The sequence below is a fragment of the Lynx canadensis genome, chromosome A3 (assembly GCF_007474595.2).
Source record: "Lynx canadensis isolate LIC74 chromosome A3, mLynCan4.pri.v2, whole genome shotgun sequence".
NCBI lineage: Eukaryota > Metazoa > Chordata > Mammalia > Carnivora > Felidae > Lynx > Lynx canadensis.
In genome coordinates this window covers 15,075,021-15,089,916 of record NC_044305.1, presented here as the reverse complement: position 1 = coordinate 15,089,916, position 14,896 = coordinate 15,075,021, and the positions used below count along the sequence as shown (strand labels likewise).

Genomic DNA, 14,896 nt, shown 5'->3' with positions numbered 1-14,896 from the left:
AAAGAATCCAGTGTGAACTGAATTCAACTTTGATTTGTATAGACAACTTGGCATCTTGAATTCAGGAATAGGGAATGGGGGTAAGTGGGGGCTCTGTAGAGCCAAGGAAGTGAAAATTTACAAAAAGCATAAAGGGGGTATTGGTCCATGTGAGACCTATCTAGGTTTGCTAACTGACACTATTGAAGTTAGGCTCCTACACTTCCACGAAAGATGCATATCTTGCTGTTGGGAGACAGGGCCCTATATTGGGAGGGGGGGCGTTGGCTAGAGCAAACAGTAAATTCATTTGGCAGCCTTGAGTTTTCTCAGGCAGGCACTTTAAGGGGTCTGGGGTCATCCTAGGGATTCAGCCTTGAGTTGTTAGAAACTATGTTAGTGTTTGTTCAAGTCTGTATAGACCAAGTTTAAGGCCATGTTGAAAAGAGGGCTCAGAGGAGCCCAGCTAGAGTTTGGTCAAGGAGAGAATCTTTGTCAGGCACTCTGGACTGACCGTATCCTCCTTCGCTCCTTGAATGCTGTCCCACTTCTTTCTGGCAGCTCACATCTGCTGCAACTGAACTGTTGTTCCCCCACAGGAAAGGTGTCATTTCTCTCTGACTGCCTTCACGATTCTTTCTTTGACCTGAGTTTTCAGAAGTTTGATTATGGTGTGTGTTATCATGGATTTATTTGGGCTTATGCTGGAGATTCAGTCGGCTTCTTGAATCTGTAGGTTCAGGTCTTTGTCGAACTTGGGAAACTTTCAGCCATTCTTTTCTGGAATGTTTTTTCAGCTTCACTTCCTTTTCCTCTCCACCTGGGACTCCTGTAACACAAATGTTAAATCTTTTGTTACTGTCTCACAGGTGTCTGAAGCTCTGTTCTTGCTTTTTATCCTTTTTAAATATAATTTTCTCTCTCTTTCAGATTCGATCATTTCTACTGTTCTATCTTCAAATGCACCTGTCCTTCCAAACATTATCTCCATCCTTGTATTGAGCCTACCCAGTGAGGTGGTTTTATTTTACATTTTAGTTTCTGTATTAGTTTCCCAGGCCTGCCTGCTGTAACAAATGTCCACAAACTTGATGGCTTAAAACAACAAGTTTATTTTCACACAGTACTGGAGGCCAAGAGTCCAAAACCCAAGGTGGTGGTTCCTTCTGGAGGCTCCAAGGGAGAACCTGTCCCATGCCTCTCTCCAGGCTCCTGGTGATCACCAGGCATCCTGGGTGCTCCTTGGCTTATAGACCCATCATCCCAGTATTTGCGTCCATCTTCACATGGTGGTCTCCCCTGGGTGTCTTTCTGTGTTTTCACATTGTCTTATAATGGACACCAGTTATTGGATTTAGTGCCCACACTACTCCAGTATGACCTCATTTTAACTAATTATTTCTGCAGAGACTCTATTTCCAAATAAGGTCACATTCTGTAATATTGGGTATTTTGGAGAACACGATTCAACCCAGCACAGTAATTTTTTTCTTCAGTTCTAACATTTCTGTTTTCTTTATGATTTCTATTTCTTTTTCTGAGATTTTTAAAAATAATTTTTTAAAAATTTTTACTTATTTATTTTGAGAGAGAGAGAAAGAGAGAGAGAGGAGAGAGAGAAAATTCCAAGCAGGCTCTGCACTGTCAGCACAGAGCCTGTCACAGGGCCCGAACTCACAAACTGAGATCATGACCTGAGCCAAAACCAAGAGCTGGAAGTTTAACCAACTGAGCCACTGAGATGCCCCTCCCTGATATTTGTTTTCATTTTTTTTTTTAATTTTTTTAAGTTTATTTATTTTTGAGACAGAGAGAGACAGAGCATGAACGGGGGAGAGGCAGAGAAAGAGGGAGACACAGAATCCAAAGCAGGCTCCAGGCTCTGAGCCATCAGCCCAGAGCCCGACGCGGGGCTCGAACTCACAGACCGTGAGATCGTGACCTGAGCCGAAGTCGGACGCTTAACCGACTGAGCCACCCAGGCGCCCCCTTTTTTTTTTTTTTTTTAATTTTTTTTTTTCAACGTTTATTTATTTTTGGGACAGAGAGAGACAGAGCATGAACGGGGGAGGCGCAGAGAGAGAGGGAGATACAGAATCGGAAGCAGGCTCCAGGCTCTGAGCCATCAGCCCAGAGCCCGACGCGGGGCTCGAACTCACGGACCGCGAGATCGTGACCTGGCTGAAGTCGGACGCTTAACCGACTGCGCCACCCAGGCGCCCCTGTTTTCATTTATTTGAAGAATGTTTGTAATTGCTTGTTGAAGCTTTTTTATAGTGACTGTCTTAAAATCATAGATACATCCAGCAACACTGATCTGTTGGTATCTGTTGATTGTCTTTTCTTATCCAAATTGAGATTTTCCCAGTTCTATGTATGATGAATTATTTACAGTTATAACCTGGACATTTTGGAAATTATGAGAATCTGGATTTCATTTAAACCTTGTTTTAAAACCTTGTTTTAAACCAGGCCTTGGATGACCTGGTCCACTGATACCAACTCTTTACCACCAGATGAGAGTGAAAACCCGCACTACCCACATGAACCCCCTGACACCACGCAGTAGGGGAAGGGTAGGGTAGGGTTGCCTCATTACTGCTGGGCAGAGGTGGTCATCTAGATTCCATACTGGGCCTCCTTTACATTGAGGGAAGGGAGTGGGGCCTCATCATTGCTGGATGGGGATGGTAGTGTAGCTCCCCCCATGGCCTCCTCTGACACCATGGAAATGGGGAAGGGTACTTGGAGAGAGGTACTTGTTACTGTTGGGCAATGATGAAGCCTCCCCCCACCAACACCGCTTGGAGGTGAAGTGGGGGAGGTGCCCTGTAACCTCTGTTACAAGACAAACACTGAAGTCTAGGCTGTCCCCCTCTGTCTGCAGGTGGAGGCTAGGAGTGCCTTTTCCTCTAGTATTTTGCTGGAGCAGGCCATTTAATGTCAGAAGATTTCTGTCTTGCTAGGGTGCCCCTTTCTCAGTCCTTTGACAAGAGAAAACAGGCTTTTCATGGAGGTGACTTTAATCTGTGCCTTGTTGGCATTTCCAGGTTGCAGGCTTCTCCAGACCCTAGCAAAAAGAAAGCCTACTGGGGGGGGGGGGGCTGGTTGATCTGCCTTCTTATGTTTGTTTGAGATAAAATGTCCAGCATTTTAACCTGTACTTGTGAGGAGGAAAGAGAGGAATGCAGCTACTCCATTTTATTCAGAGCCCAAAGTCCTCCTTTTATTTTATACTCTCTTCATTCTTATAAATCCAAACTGGAGATATTTCTGGATTTATTATCCCTCTAAGAACTTGTAGGTCACTCTGAATCTTATCCGGGTCCACTTGGCTAGACAAAAGCCATGCCCACAATGTCTTTGAGATAAGCCCTTCTCTGCATTAGGCTTCTGCTGAAATGGCTAAGGGACAACACCCTTCAGCTTTCTAGAATCTCTATTGTTTGATTTAGAGGATCTGTAAAGCCCACCTATAATCTTAGAGATCTTTTATCTGACTGAATAGTACTCTGAGGCGTTGCCTTTCGTCTTCCTGAGATGTGAACTCAAGATCTTAACAGTCACAACCTCAGTTTCATTTTTGGACCATGGTGGGGGTTTTTTGTTTGTTTGTTTGTTTTTGTTTTTGTTTTTTAAGGTTTTCAATGCCCTGGATTATTTGAGCTTTGCCAGGAAAGCACTTCTTACTGTTACTATCATTTGCCGTTTGGAGAGGCTGAGAATTTCCTACCATGAAGTTCTGGCTCTTTTATATTTACCACTGCTTCCCTTTGGCTCAGGGTTTCTCAGCCTCAGCACTACTGATATTCTGGGCAGAATGAATCTTTGTGTGGGGGGAGGTAGGGAGAGGGGTCTGTCTTGCAATTAGACGCTATTTACCAGCATCCCTGGCCTCTACTAACTGGATGCCAAGAGCAACCTCTCTAGTTTCGAGGACCAAAAATGTCTCCAGACATTGCCAAATGCCCCGCAGGAGGCAACCTCGCTGTCACTCGGGAGCTGCTGCCTTAGTTCCGCCCTCTCTGCTGGCATTTTACTGTCAGCAGCGAGAAGAGACCAGGTGGCGCCTTTGACGCCTTCCTCGGAAATGTCCTCAGCTAGACCACCCAGCTCATCAGGGGTACTTTCTGCTGCCCACTGTACTGCAGGAGACGGGGCTGCTAACCTCTGTGCTAGGACATAACTGGCTTCCTCTCCCCCAGTTCCCCAGTTCCCAGTAGCATTTACCCACTTTGCTGTCGGCCCTGCCTTTTTCTCAAAGGCCCGAGGCTTCTATTAACAGCGTTTCCAAGGCGCTTTCCCTACAGTCTCATCAATTTGTGGTGAGTGCTAACGCCACTGCCACATTTCGGAGCTGACACAGCAGCACTCTCCCACAGTACCAAAGTCTAGGCCCTGTCTCCTGCTGCATGGCAAACTAGTCTTGAGTGTAGCAGTTTAATACAAGAGGGATTTATTATGTCAGGGGTTTGGGGCATCAGGAATCCAGGAGTGCTCTAGCTGAGGTGGTGATGTCTCAGCATCTCTCGAGGTGGCCGTCAAGCCCCCGGCCAGGACCGCAGTCCACTCTCTCGAGGCTCCACTGGGCCCGGCGGTTCCGTTTCCCTGCGCCCGCATGCGGTTGCAGGCCGGTCTCTGTTCTTCCTGGCCGTCGGCTGGAATCTTCAGTGCCATGCCACGTAGGCCTGTCTGCCCGGCTGTTGATGACACAGTAGGGTGCTTCCCCCAGAGCGAGCCAAGCAACAGAGGACACACACCCGAGACGGGAGCTGTGGTCTTTTGTTTTTTCAATCCTAGTTTTGGCCGGGATCCACCACCGTTTGTGACTGTATGAGAGTCGCCTCGATACAGTGTAGCAGAGGACTACACAAAGGTAAGAATAAAGGAAAGGCAGGGAGCACCGGGGGCTATTTTGGTGGCAGGCAGCTGCGTTTCAGTTTTTATTCAATTCAAGATATTTTTCTCATTTCCTTTTGGAGTTCACCTTTGACTCTCGGTTTTTTTTGAAGTGTCCTGTTTTATTCCCAAGGATTGGGGATGTCTCCCAGATGCCTTTATTGGTTACATTTTAATTCTTGTATAGTCATAAAACATTTTGTCTGATTTAAATTCTTTTAAATTTGCTGAGGTTCGTTTGGTGGCCCAGGCTGTGATGCAGCTTGGTGAATGCTTTATGTGCAGTTGCAAGAATCCTTATCCTGCTGTTGTCGGGTTAAAGTGTTAGCAACGTGGCAGTCGGAACAAGTCAGTGGATAGCGTTCAGGTTTTCTACCTCCTTCCTTTTTTCTCCTACTTGTTTTATTGATTACTGAGAGAGCAGTATTGAATTCTCGAACTGAAATATAGATTTTTCTCTTTCTATTTTAGGTCTATTCGTTTTTACTTCATCTGTTTTTGAAACTCTGTTATTAGATGTATTTGCATTATAATAGTGAAGTCTTTTTGGTGAATTGAACTTTTTATTGTTATCACTATCCCTCTTCAATCACTGCTAATAGTCTTTTTGAAGGTTTATATTTGTCTGCTATGAATACTGCCACTCCAGTTTGATTTGATTACTGTTTGTGTGGTACATCTCATTCCATCCATTTACCTTTTTTTTTTAATTTTTAATTAATTAATTAATTAATTTTTGAGAGAGAGGGATAGAGTGTGAGTAGGAGGGACAGAAAGAGAGGGAGACACAGAATCTGAAGCAGGCTTCAGGCTCTGAGCTGTCAGCACAGAGCCCGACGTGGGGCCCAAACTCATGAACCACGAGATCATGATCTGAGCCAAAGTCGGGTGCTTAACTGAGTGAGCCACCCCGGCGTCCTTCCACCCATTTACTTTTAACGTACATGTTTCTTTATAGCTAAATTCGGTTTCTATAGACAGCACATTATTGCCTTTTGCTTTATTTCCAAATGTACTAGTCTGTCCTTTAATTGGTTCTTTCATTGGCAATTGGATTAAAATCTTACATATTTGTTTTATATTTCCATCCATTTTTTTTTCTCATTTTTTTCTTTTTTCTTTTTTTTTTTTCCTTACTTTGGATTAATTACATTTCTTCAGGGAAAAACATCAACCTATTGGGTACCAAAAATAGACAATAAGACTTATTCCATTTGATTGAAACACTACTCATAGCACGCCAAACAACATGAACAGGAGCATAGCTGTCTGTCTGTGGTCCACTTGGCCCCAGGTCCAATAACTGATATGGTGGTCCCAGATGCATAGCACACACATAGTGGCTTTACCCTGTGGCTGGGGAACCAGGCCCAGAACTTCTATAGCAAGCAGTAAGCAAACCTGCCTTGGTCTGAGAAAGACATGATCTGGTGTCTCAAGCTCTATTAACAATTATCAATCGTAAGCAAGGGTGCAGAAGAGAAGTCAAATCCTTGCAATCTTGACATAGTCAACAAGACATGTTGAACACCAAAAGGGCCAGGGAGAATGCCTCCCAATATTTAAAAAAAATTTTTTTTAATATTTTATTTATTTTTGAGAGAGAGAGAGAGCAGGGGAGGAGCACAGAGAGAGGGAGACACAGAATGCAAAGCAGACTCCAGGTTCTGAGCTGTCAGCACAGAGCTCGATGTGGGCCCGAACTCAAGAAACACCAGATCATGACCTGAGCCAAAGTCGGACGCTTAACCGAGTGAGCCACCCAGATGCCCTGGCTCCCAATATTTTTATTATTTCACTTTATCTTCATATTGGCTTGTTATTTATACCTCTTAAAAAAAATTTTTTAGTGGTTCCCCTTGCATTTATGGTGTATGTCTTCAATTAACCAAAGGCAATCTTCAAATAATGTCATACCACTTATACAGCAGAGGGTCCTTAAAATAGTACACTTCCAATTACTCATCCCATCATTTTAACTATTGTTATTGTCATAATTTAACTTTTATATATGCTATATACCCACAACGTACTGCTGCTGTTTTAAAAACTGAAGTGTTGTGACATATAGGGGCACCTGGTTAGCTCGGTCGGTTGAGTGTCAGACTCTTGATTTCGGCGCAGGTCATGATCCCAGGGTTGTGGGATTGAGCCCCACAGTCAGCATGGAGCCCGCTTAAGATTTCCTCTCTCTCTCTCTTTCTCTCTCCCTTTCTCTCTCTCTCTCTCTCCCTGACCCTCTCCCCCACTTGTGCTCTCTCTCTCTAAAATAGATTTTTTTAAATGCAGTGACATAATTTTATATCAATTTCAGGTGTATAACATAGTCATTCGGCAATTATATACATTACAAAATGCTCACCATGGTAAGTGTACTTATCACCTCTCACCACACAGTTATTGGCTATATTCCCTACTCCGGACTTGACATCCCCATGACTTCGAAAGCAAAAGAGGAGTGTATTGCCACTCGTTTGCTTTAGTCAATTGTCTTTTAAGGTGATTAAACACAGAAAAACGTCTCTTATATTTACCTTCATTCTGTCTATTTCCAGAGATCTTTACTTGTTTATGTAGATCTTTCTGGAGGCAGAAAGAATATGATACCGGCGAGCAACCTGCATCTAGGAAGGAAATGCACTCTTACCTGTCTGAATGGAGGCCCCGTCTTCCTCCTGTTTCACAAGCGTGCCAGCGCCTGTGTCCCATTTCTTCTCGGAGGCTCCCGTCCTTCTTTGGAATTCAGGTTAATTGGTTGCTCTGCAAACTCAGCTCTCTGATGGGTTTGACAAAAGCTGTAATTTTATAGACTACCTAACAATTTTTAAAAATTGTGATTAGTGTGGTCATGATGCTGTCCCCAGCTCTCTGCATCCTGCATGGAGCCTGAAGTCTTGGCCATCTACTTTCCCACGGCTCCTTTTACCCCCTTTGGCCATCTGCTCCTGGGTCCGCTGCCTGGCTCCTTCTCTGTGCTGGCACCCTTCCGGCTTAGCCCCCTGAATTCTCTCTAGCTTGGACGCTTTCCCCTCTCTACCCCTTTATGAGGCAACTATCTGGCAAAGAGAAGAGACAGAGGTTCCAGATCTGTCACCATCTTGGGGACAGCTCAAAACAATTCATGGAGTCCTGTTCCCAGGAATAAGCCTGGAAAGGGGGGAAGCGGCTTTGGGAGTTGAGCTCTCACCCACCACACTCCAAGTTAGCCTCATTCCTCTGTGCTAGGAAATGGGACCGAGTGTCTACTCCACCCATGAATGAGGAATAAGAATCAAACTGACTGAGACCTTTCTTGGAAGATGAAAACTGCAACAGGGCTGAAGGGGAACAGGCTGGGGCCAGTGGTTATAACACAGTCTCTGGAGCAGCCGATCTGGATTCAAAATCCATTATTTGCTGTATGGCCTTGGACAAGTCCCTTGACCTCTCTGTACCTCAGTTCTCGTCTGGAAAATGGAAATAATAATAATAGTACTTACCTCACAAGATTGTTAAGAGGATTAAAAGAGTTAATAAATATAGGCAAAACACTTATAACAGCAACAGATATATAATAAGTTCTGAAGAAGTGTTAACTATCAGGGTGTACTTCCTATAATTACAGAAATTCGTGGAAGAAAACAGTTTCCTCCCTTTCTCAGAACCCATTACCATCAAAACACCTAATGTTTATTAAGCATCTCCAAAGTGCCCACGTCAGGTACTAAGCATTTTATACGAATTACCTCATAAGTAGTAGGGATTAATTATTCCTACCTAATAAGCAAGGAAATCAAAGAACAGAGAAATTAAGTGTTTATACAACCAGCTAGATGGAGAGCTAGGTTTGCAACCCAGGAGGGTCTGACGACCACGCCTGTGCCCTTAACCACTTGCCTCCCATAAACTAATTTCCTTGCTTGTAAAATAGTGGGAAAGCCGCCGGCTGTGTTTCTCCCAGGGTTTTGGGATCCCACTAACAAGAGAAGCAACAGCGCTTCAGGTACTTGTACAGAGCGCTGGTCCCCGACAGGGAAACCCGAGTGTATCACGACTCCATCCCTCTCTTTGCACATGCCCCTCCCCACCTCTCCTCCCCTCTTCTCTGCTCGTTGAACTCATTTCTTCAAGATTCGGCTCAGATATCAGCACCTAGATTTTATTCTAACAATGGAGGGATTTAAGCAGGGGGCGGAACACCAGAGTTGGCGGTTTGAAATGATGGCTGACGGCTGGGGCGGGGGGCGGGGATGGAGTGTAGCCGGGCCGAGCGAGTACCGGGTACCCAGATAGAAGGCTACTGGAAGAGCCAAGGGAGAGATGGTGGTGGAAATGGAGAGGGTTGGTGGATTGGAAAGTTATTCAGGAAGGAGAATCGACAGGAAATGGAGGTGTATTTAGCGCAGGACAGAGAGGTGCCAAGGATGACTCTTAGTTCCTGGCTTGCTCGCGGATGTTTGTTGAGTGAATGAACGAATGACCCCCACGGCAGAAGCATCCCCGACAGACACCCCCGACCCGGTCCCGTCCCGTCCCGTCCCCGAGGCTTCTGGAGCTGCGAGCACGAGCACAAGGGGATGGGGGGAGGGAGGGAGGAGGAAGAGAATGGGCAAGAGTCTCCGTCCAGGAGTTAAGCAGATTGGACACTTCTGGCGCTGGTCTGAGCAGGAGGCGCGGCGAGGGGGGCAAGCCCTTCTCCTCTCCTCCCTCAGTTTGCGCGTCGCCCCTCCACCCCCGCCAGCCCGGATGCACAGCGCCCCTGTTTGCGCCCTGGAGGGCTTGGCTTCTCGCCGGCGTCTCGGGGCGCGGCGCTGCGGCCCACCCCTGCAGCCCTGACCCGCCCCGTCCCGGCGCCCACCCCGCCCAGTGCGCTGGAAGGCTGGGCGGCGGCTCGGTCCGGTCCCGGATCCTGAACCGGGGGCTGCCGGGTGAGTCCCAGGTTCAGGAGGCCCTCCGCCGCGGCGCACCTGCCCTGAGTCGCGGCACCGGGTCAGTGCCCTCCCGGCTCCGCCGGGCCCCTTTCCCCGCGTGCGCCTTCTCGCCCGGGGTGCGGGTGCGTTCCGGCGGGGCTGCCCACGAGTCGCCAGCAGCAAGTGCGCGTGGGCCGAGAGCCCGCGCGTGTCCCCGCGGCGGGGCTGCGCCGCCGGGGCGCGGCGCAGCAAGTGGATCGGAGCGTGCGGAGCCCAGCGCCCGGGCGGCGGGTTGCGGGCGGGCTGCGGGCGGAGTGCAGACGAGCGTGGCCGGCCGCGGGGCAAGGATGCGCGCGGGGAACTTTTCGACCGGCCTGGAAGTGCGAGCGGCCGCGCCCGAGGGGGCTCCCCGCGGCGGCCGGGAGGGAGGCGAGCGCGGGTGCCCGTCGCCACCCCTCCCCCACTTCCGCCGCCCGCCGCTTCCTCGTTCCCGGCTCCCAGGGCCCGGCCGTCCCGCGGGAGCCCCGGCAGCGCAGCCCCACCCCGGCCGGCGCGTCTCGCTCCCACGCCCCCGCAGCCGTCTCGCCGGAGCCCAGCCACCGAGGCAGCGGGGGCGCGGGGCGCTGCAGGTAGGGGCTCTGCGGCAGGGGCGCAGGGGCGACGGGCTGGCCGGGGGCCGGGGGCCGGCGGCACGAACTGGACGCCCCGGGGCCCTCGGCCTCCTCTCCACCCCCACCCCTCACCGCCCGCCCACCGGCGGGCGCGCCCCGGCCCTTTTTAGGGAATTCTCTAGCTCCTGCGGACTCAAGGGCGGGTGGAGCGGAGACCAGGAGGGCGCTCTGCCTTTCACGGGCACCCCGGGCTCCCCAGACCTGGACTCCCTTCTCCCAGCACCTTTCGTCTCGTAAACAACTCCTTTTCTCTCCCTGGCCCCGGCTCCGATGCCCCCTGGGGGCAGCTCCTTGGGTCTCGGGAGAAGGATGGGGCTGGGGGAGGGGGAAGGGGGAGCCCCCGCGCCCCCAGCCCGTGGGCGCCCCCACCCTCGTTCTCTCCTTCCCCTGCCCCCCCCCCCTCCACCCGGCCGCTGGAGCAGACGGCCCCAGGGGCCCCGGGTATTTTTAGCGCTGTGACCTGGGCGGCAGCTCGGAAAGCTTTTCCCAGGAATCGGCGTCAGCGCCTCCCTCCCCCCCCCCGCTGCCAGCCGGCGGCCACCCGGTCCCGCACACTGCCTTTGGCCCTGGCTGGCCCGCTTGGGTTTGGGCCCCTCGCGGCCCGCAGCAGCGCCTGTGGAGCTGGCCGGGGTCTCGGACACTGATTCCAGATGAGTCGAGGAGGCAGGCTGCAGAGGATGATGAGCTGGTCCTCAAGCTCTTGCCTCCGGTGATGGGCTCCGGAGGGACGAGCAAATGGGAGTGAATGTGTAGAGCCTGGGCTGGCCCAGAGTTCTGGTATTCTGGAAAGCTCTCAGCACTGGGGGTCCGGGGGCCCTGAATTCGACCCGGGCCCCGCCCTTCCAATTGCTACTTTGACTAGTAGGGATGTAAGACTGAGATGTCAGAGGAGAGGCGCCCAAATAACAAGCTGGGGAAAGCGGAGAAGAGATGGGCGGCCTCTGGATAGTATAGTATCTGGGCTTTACATTTTACGGCGCACCTGCACCCGCAGCCTCTCCCATTTGAGGCAGGTAGGACTATTAGGCCATTTTCAGATGGGGAGACCGAGGCTGGAAAGATGATTTCCTTAGGGGCAGAGCCAAGTCTGGAAGTCAGATCTGTGACTTCAGAGCAGGGTTTGGAGGGGATGGTGGTGATGGGGAGTATGGTGGGGAGGAGGTGCTTTAGCCTTTGTCTGGGTTTTGAAGGCAGGGCATGAACCAGAGTTGCAGCACTAGAGGAAGATGACCTTCCACCCTGAGATCCCCAGCCCACCCCCTTCCCTGGCCTTCTGAGGGGAGGCCGGGTCCATTAAAATGCCTCCCCCATTTGGGCTGGACCAGTCCTCTCACGAGGGCATGATACTGAGTCTTGGCCATCGGCCCCATTCCCTGAATACAGAGGAGCTTCTCTTGCTGTGCCTGGAACCGGCATCCCCTTTGTGGAGCCAGGGTCAGCGCTGTCGCTTTAGGAGACTTGTGGTAATGGACTTTGTGGTAACGGACTTTGTTTCGAGGAAGGGAAGGAGGTAGCCAAGACCAGAGGTGTCCAGCTGCACCTGGAGGCCCCACGGCTGGGATGCCAGCTGCAGCGGAGCTCCCCACGCTCCCCAGGCCCAGCCTCCCCCCGCCCTTCCCTCTCACCTTCATAGCTGTACTTGCTTTTCCACCTTCCAGGAGCTGACATGGACCCAAATCCCCGGGCAGCCCTGGAGCGCCAGCAGCTCCGCCTTCGGGAGCGGCAGAAATTCTTTGAGGACATTTTACAGCCAGAGACAGAGTTTGTCTTCCCCCTGTCCCACCTGCATCTCGAGTCGCAGAGACGTAAGCTCTGAGTCCTGGGGAGAGGGACTGGGGTGGGGTAGGGGAGGCACGTCTTGTACGTCCTGAAGTATGGGAGCCTCATCCCCCCATTTTGTTGGCCCTCGAGACTTCTGTCTCTAGACCTGACACATATCTCTGACCATCCTATGTGCTCTGGCCCGCATCCTCCTGACCTGCCCCCTTCTTGATCTGTAGCCCCCATAGGAAGTATCTCATCCATGGAAGTGAATGTGGATGCCCTGGAGCAGGTAGAACTTATTGACCTTGGGGACCAAGATGGAGCAGATGTGTTCTTGCCTTGCGAAGACCCTCCACCAACCCCCCAGACATCTGGTATGCCCCTTGGCTTTGGGGACTTGGGCACCAGTTAGCCAGAAACAGGCGTCAGGCTCTGAAATGAGGCTGCAAGCGGGACCGGGGAAATATACACGTAGGGCCTGGAAGTGGGTGTTTCTACCAATAAAACAGCTGTCTGTTCTGATTTTAGGGACGTTGACTCTGAGGGGAACTGGATGACAGATCCTCAATCTAAAATTCTGAGGCGGGGACGCCTGGGTGGCTCAGTCAGTTAGGCATCTGACTCTTGATTTCGGCTCAGGTCATGATCTCATAGTTTGTGGGATAAAGCGCTCCATTGGGCCCCTCACTGTCCACGAGGAGTCTGCTTGGGATTCTCTCTCCTCTCTGCCCCTTCCCCGGCTCTCGCATACATGCTCTTGCACACTCTCTCTCTCCCTCTCAAAATAAATAAACATTTAAATGTGTTGGGTGCCGCACACTATCTAAAAATCAATCAATCAATCAATCAATCAATCTAAAAAAAAAACTTCTGGGAATGCCCCAACCCCCCCTTAGTCTTTGTTAATTTTACATTTGTGAAATTAACGTAATTAGTTCATGTAATTAAAATAATATAAAATATAATTTTTATATTACACAACTTAAGCTGTTTTAGTCATCTTCATATGAACATTTACTGAGCACTTTTTTTTTTTTTTTTTTTTTTTTAGTTGCTAATACTGTGCCAAATTAGCTCAATTCTTATAATATCCTATTAGGGCAGGTGGTAGTATCCTAATTTTATAAAGGAAGAAATTAGAAGTTGCCACACAGCCAGAAAGTGGAAGAGCTGAGCTCAAACCATGGCTTTCTCATTCCAAAGCCCATATGTTTAGCTTATAAGATAGATACTCTCTTTTTTTAAAGTAGGCTTCATGCCTAATGCAGGGCCCAACGCGGGGCTTGAACTCATGACTCTGAGATGGAGACCTGAGCTGAGATCAAGATTCAGACACTTAATGGATGAAACCACCCAGGCTTCTTCTTTTCTCTAAAACTGCTGCTGTTTACTGGTGGCCTGCTACGTGCCAGGCATTTTATAATCATTCTTCGATTTCATCCTCAAAACCCTTCTGGAACCCCATTTTTTTTTTCTTTTTTTTTTCAACATTTTTTTTTTTTGTTTTTTTTTTTTTATTTTTGGGACAGAGAGACACAGAGCATGAACGGGGGAGGGGCAGAGAGAGAGGGAGACACAGAATCGGAAACAGGCTCCAAGCCATCAGCCCAGAGCCCGACGCGGGGCTCGAACTCACGGACCGCGAGATCGTGACCTGGCTGAAGTCGGACGCTTAACCGACTGCGCCACCCAGGCGCCCCCTGGAACCCCATTTTTACAGAGAAGATTCAGAGTCCTTGAGGGGGAAAATGACTTGCCCAAAGCTACCCAATATCAAGTAGGTGGCGTAGGTGGAGTTTGCACGCTTGAGTCCGTGGAGCAGACTGCAGGGCCCACACGTGCCGTAGTGAAATGAAGGGACCTGAGAGTCAGGACACCTGGCTGTCTGCCGGACTGGCTCAGTTGACGGGTGAGGCCTCTGCGCCTCTCTGGGCTCCAGCCCCTGCTGGCCAGAGCATCTCTCAGAGCCCCCTGAAGCCCTGTTTGTGGCGCTGACCAACTCTTCTTTTTGGGCAGGGATGGACGGCCGTCCAGAGGAGCTGGGCCTGCCAACGGCCACGCCAGACAGGACCGCGTCCCGCACCTCCTCCTCGTCTTCTGACGACTCCACCAACCTGCACAGCCCAAATCCCAGTGACGGCGGAGCGGACACGCCCTTGGCACAGTCTGATGAGGAAGAGGATGGGGCCGATGGGGGGGCAGAGCCTGGAGCTTGCAGCTAGCAGTGGGCGTCCATGTATAGACTGAGCGGGCTGGCTCTTCCACACAGGAGACGAGAGGCCCAGCCAGAGCCCTGCGGAGAAGACCAGACTCTTTACTTGCAGCAGGCACTGGGGGGAGGCAAGGATGGTGGGATGGTGAGCCTCTCTGGGAATCAACCCTCCTGCTTTACTGCTAACCTTTCCTGCTGCGACCCGCCCCCCCCCCCCCCCCCCGCCAGTTTTTGGCTTTACTCCTGAGGCAGGGCTTGCAGGTGCGGAGATGGAAGATGAGGTAGGACAAGATGCCGCTGCTTTTCCTAGCGCCCCTGCCTCCCCCAGACTATCCTGCAGTCTTCTGATAGAGTCTCCTACACCAGTGTCTCTAAGTGGACGTGAACTCCTAGCACTCCCCGTGCGGTGGTACCCCTGCTCCCCCACCCCCTGTTTGGGAACAGGGCACGGAATAAGTAATAAACAGATAATAATATACCAA

General features: G+C 50.4%; 3 protein-coding genes and 1 long non-coding RNA gene across 7 annotated transcripts in view; 2 read left to right on the top strand and 2 right to left on the bottom strand.

Moving 5' to 3' along the window:
* TP53TG5 (TP53 target 5) overlaps positions 1-4,656 on the bottom strand; it is an 18,469-nt gene extending 13,813 nt beyond the window's left edge. Inside the window, exon 1 of the mRNA XM_030309076.1 lies at positions 4,459-4,656. Coding sequence (XP_030164936.1) covers positions 4,459-4,656 — 198 coding nt within the window. The remainder of the gene's footprint in view (positions 1-4,458) is intronic.
* Positions 1-12,179, top strand: part of SYS1 (SYS1 golgi trafficking protein) — a 35,622-nt gene extending 23,443 nt beyond the window's left edge. Inside the window, exon 4 of the mRNA XM_030309516.1 lies at positions 12,097-12,179. Coding sequence (XP_030165376.1) covers positions 12,097-12,103 — 7 coding nt within the window. The 3' untranslated portion in view covers positions 12,104-12,179. The remainder of the gene's footprint in view (positions 1-12,096) is intronic.
* On the top strand, positions 4,617-14,896 carry DBNDD2 (dysbindin domain containing 2). 4 transcript variants are annotated; one of them, XM_030309511.1, is made up of 4 exons: positions 4,617-4,855; positions 12,097-12,243; positions 12,439-12,576; positions 14,219-14,896. In XM_030309511.1, exons 1-4 carry the CDS (start codon positions 4,813-4,815, stop codon positions 14,422-14,424), a joined length of 534 nt encoding a protein of 177 aa, XP_030165371.1. In that variant the 5' UTR covers positions 4,617-4,812; the 3' UTR covers positions 14,425-14,896. The 4 variants fall into 4 exon arrangements, with proteins under 4 accessions (XP_030165371.1, XP_030165373.1, XP_030165372.1 ...); XM_030309513.1 differs by lacking the exon at positions 4,617-4,855 and adding an exon at positions 9,722-9,785; XM_030309512.1 differs by lacking the exon at positions 4,617-4,855 and adding an exon at positions 9,786-9,846.
* Positions 5,998-8,653, bottom strand: LOC115510048. The gene is made up of 3 exons (XR_003967582.1): positions 8,166-8,653; positions 7,526-7,654; positions 5,998-6,053 (listed from the first exon to the last, which is right to left on the bottom strand). It is a non-coding gene; the product is annotated as an uncharacterized LOC115510048 (long non-coding RNA).

Excerpts from the sequence above, each read along its gene's own strand:
- DBNDD2 (XM_030309511.1), top strand. The coding sequence starts at position 4,813 with ATGAGAGTCGCCTCGATACAGTGTAGCAGAGGACTACACAAAG. Across the intron at positions 4,856-12,096 it reads TAGCAGAGGACTACACAAAG|GAGCTGACATGGACCCAAAT; the intron begins GTAAGAATAAAG and ends TCCACCTTCCAG. Across the intron at positions 12,244-12,438 it reads GCATCTCGAGTCGCAGAGAC|CCCCCATAGGAAGTATCTCA; the intron begins GTAAGCTCTGAG and ends CTTGATCTGTAG.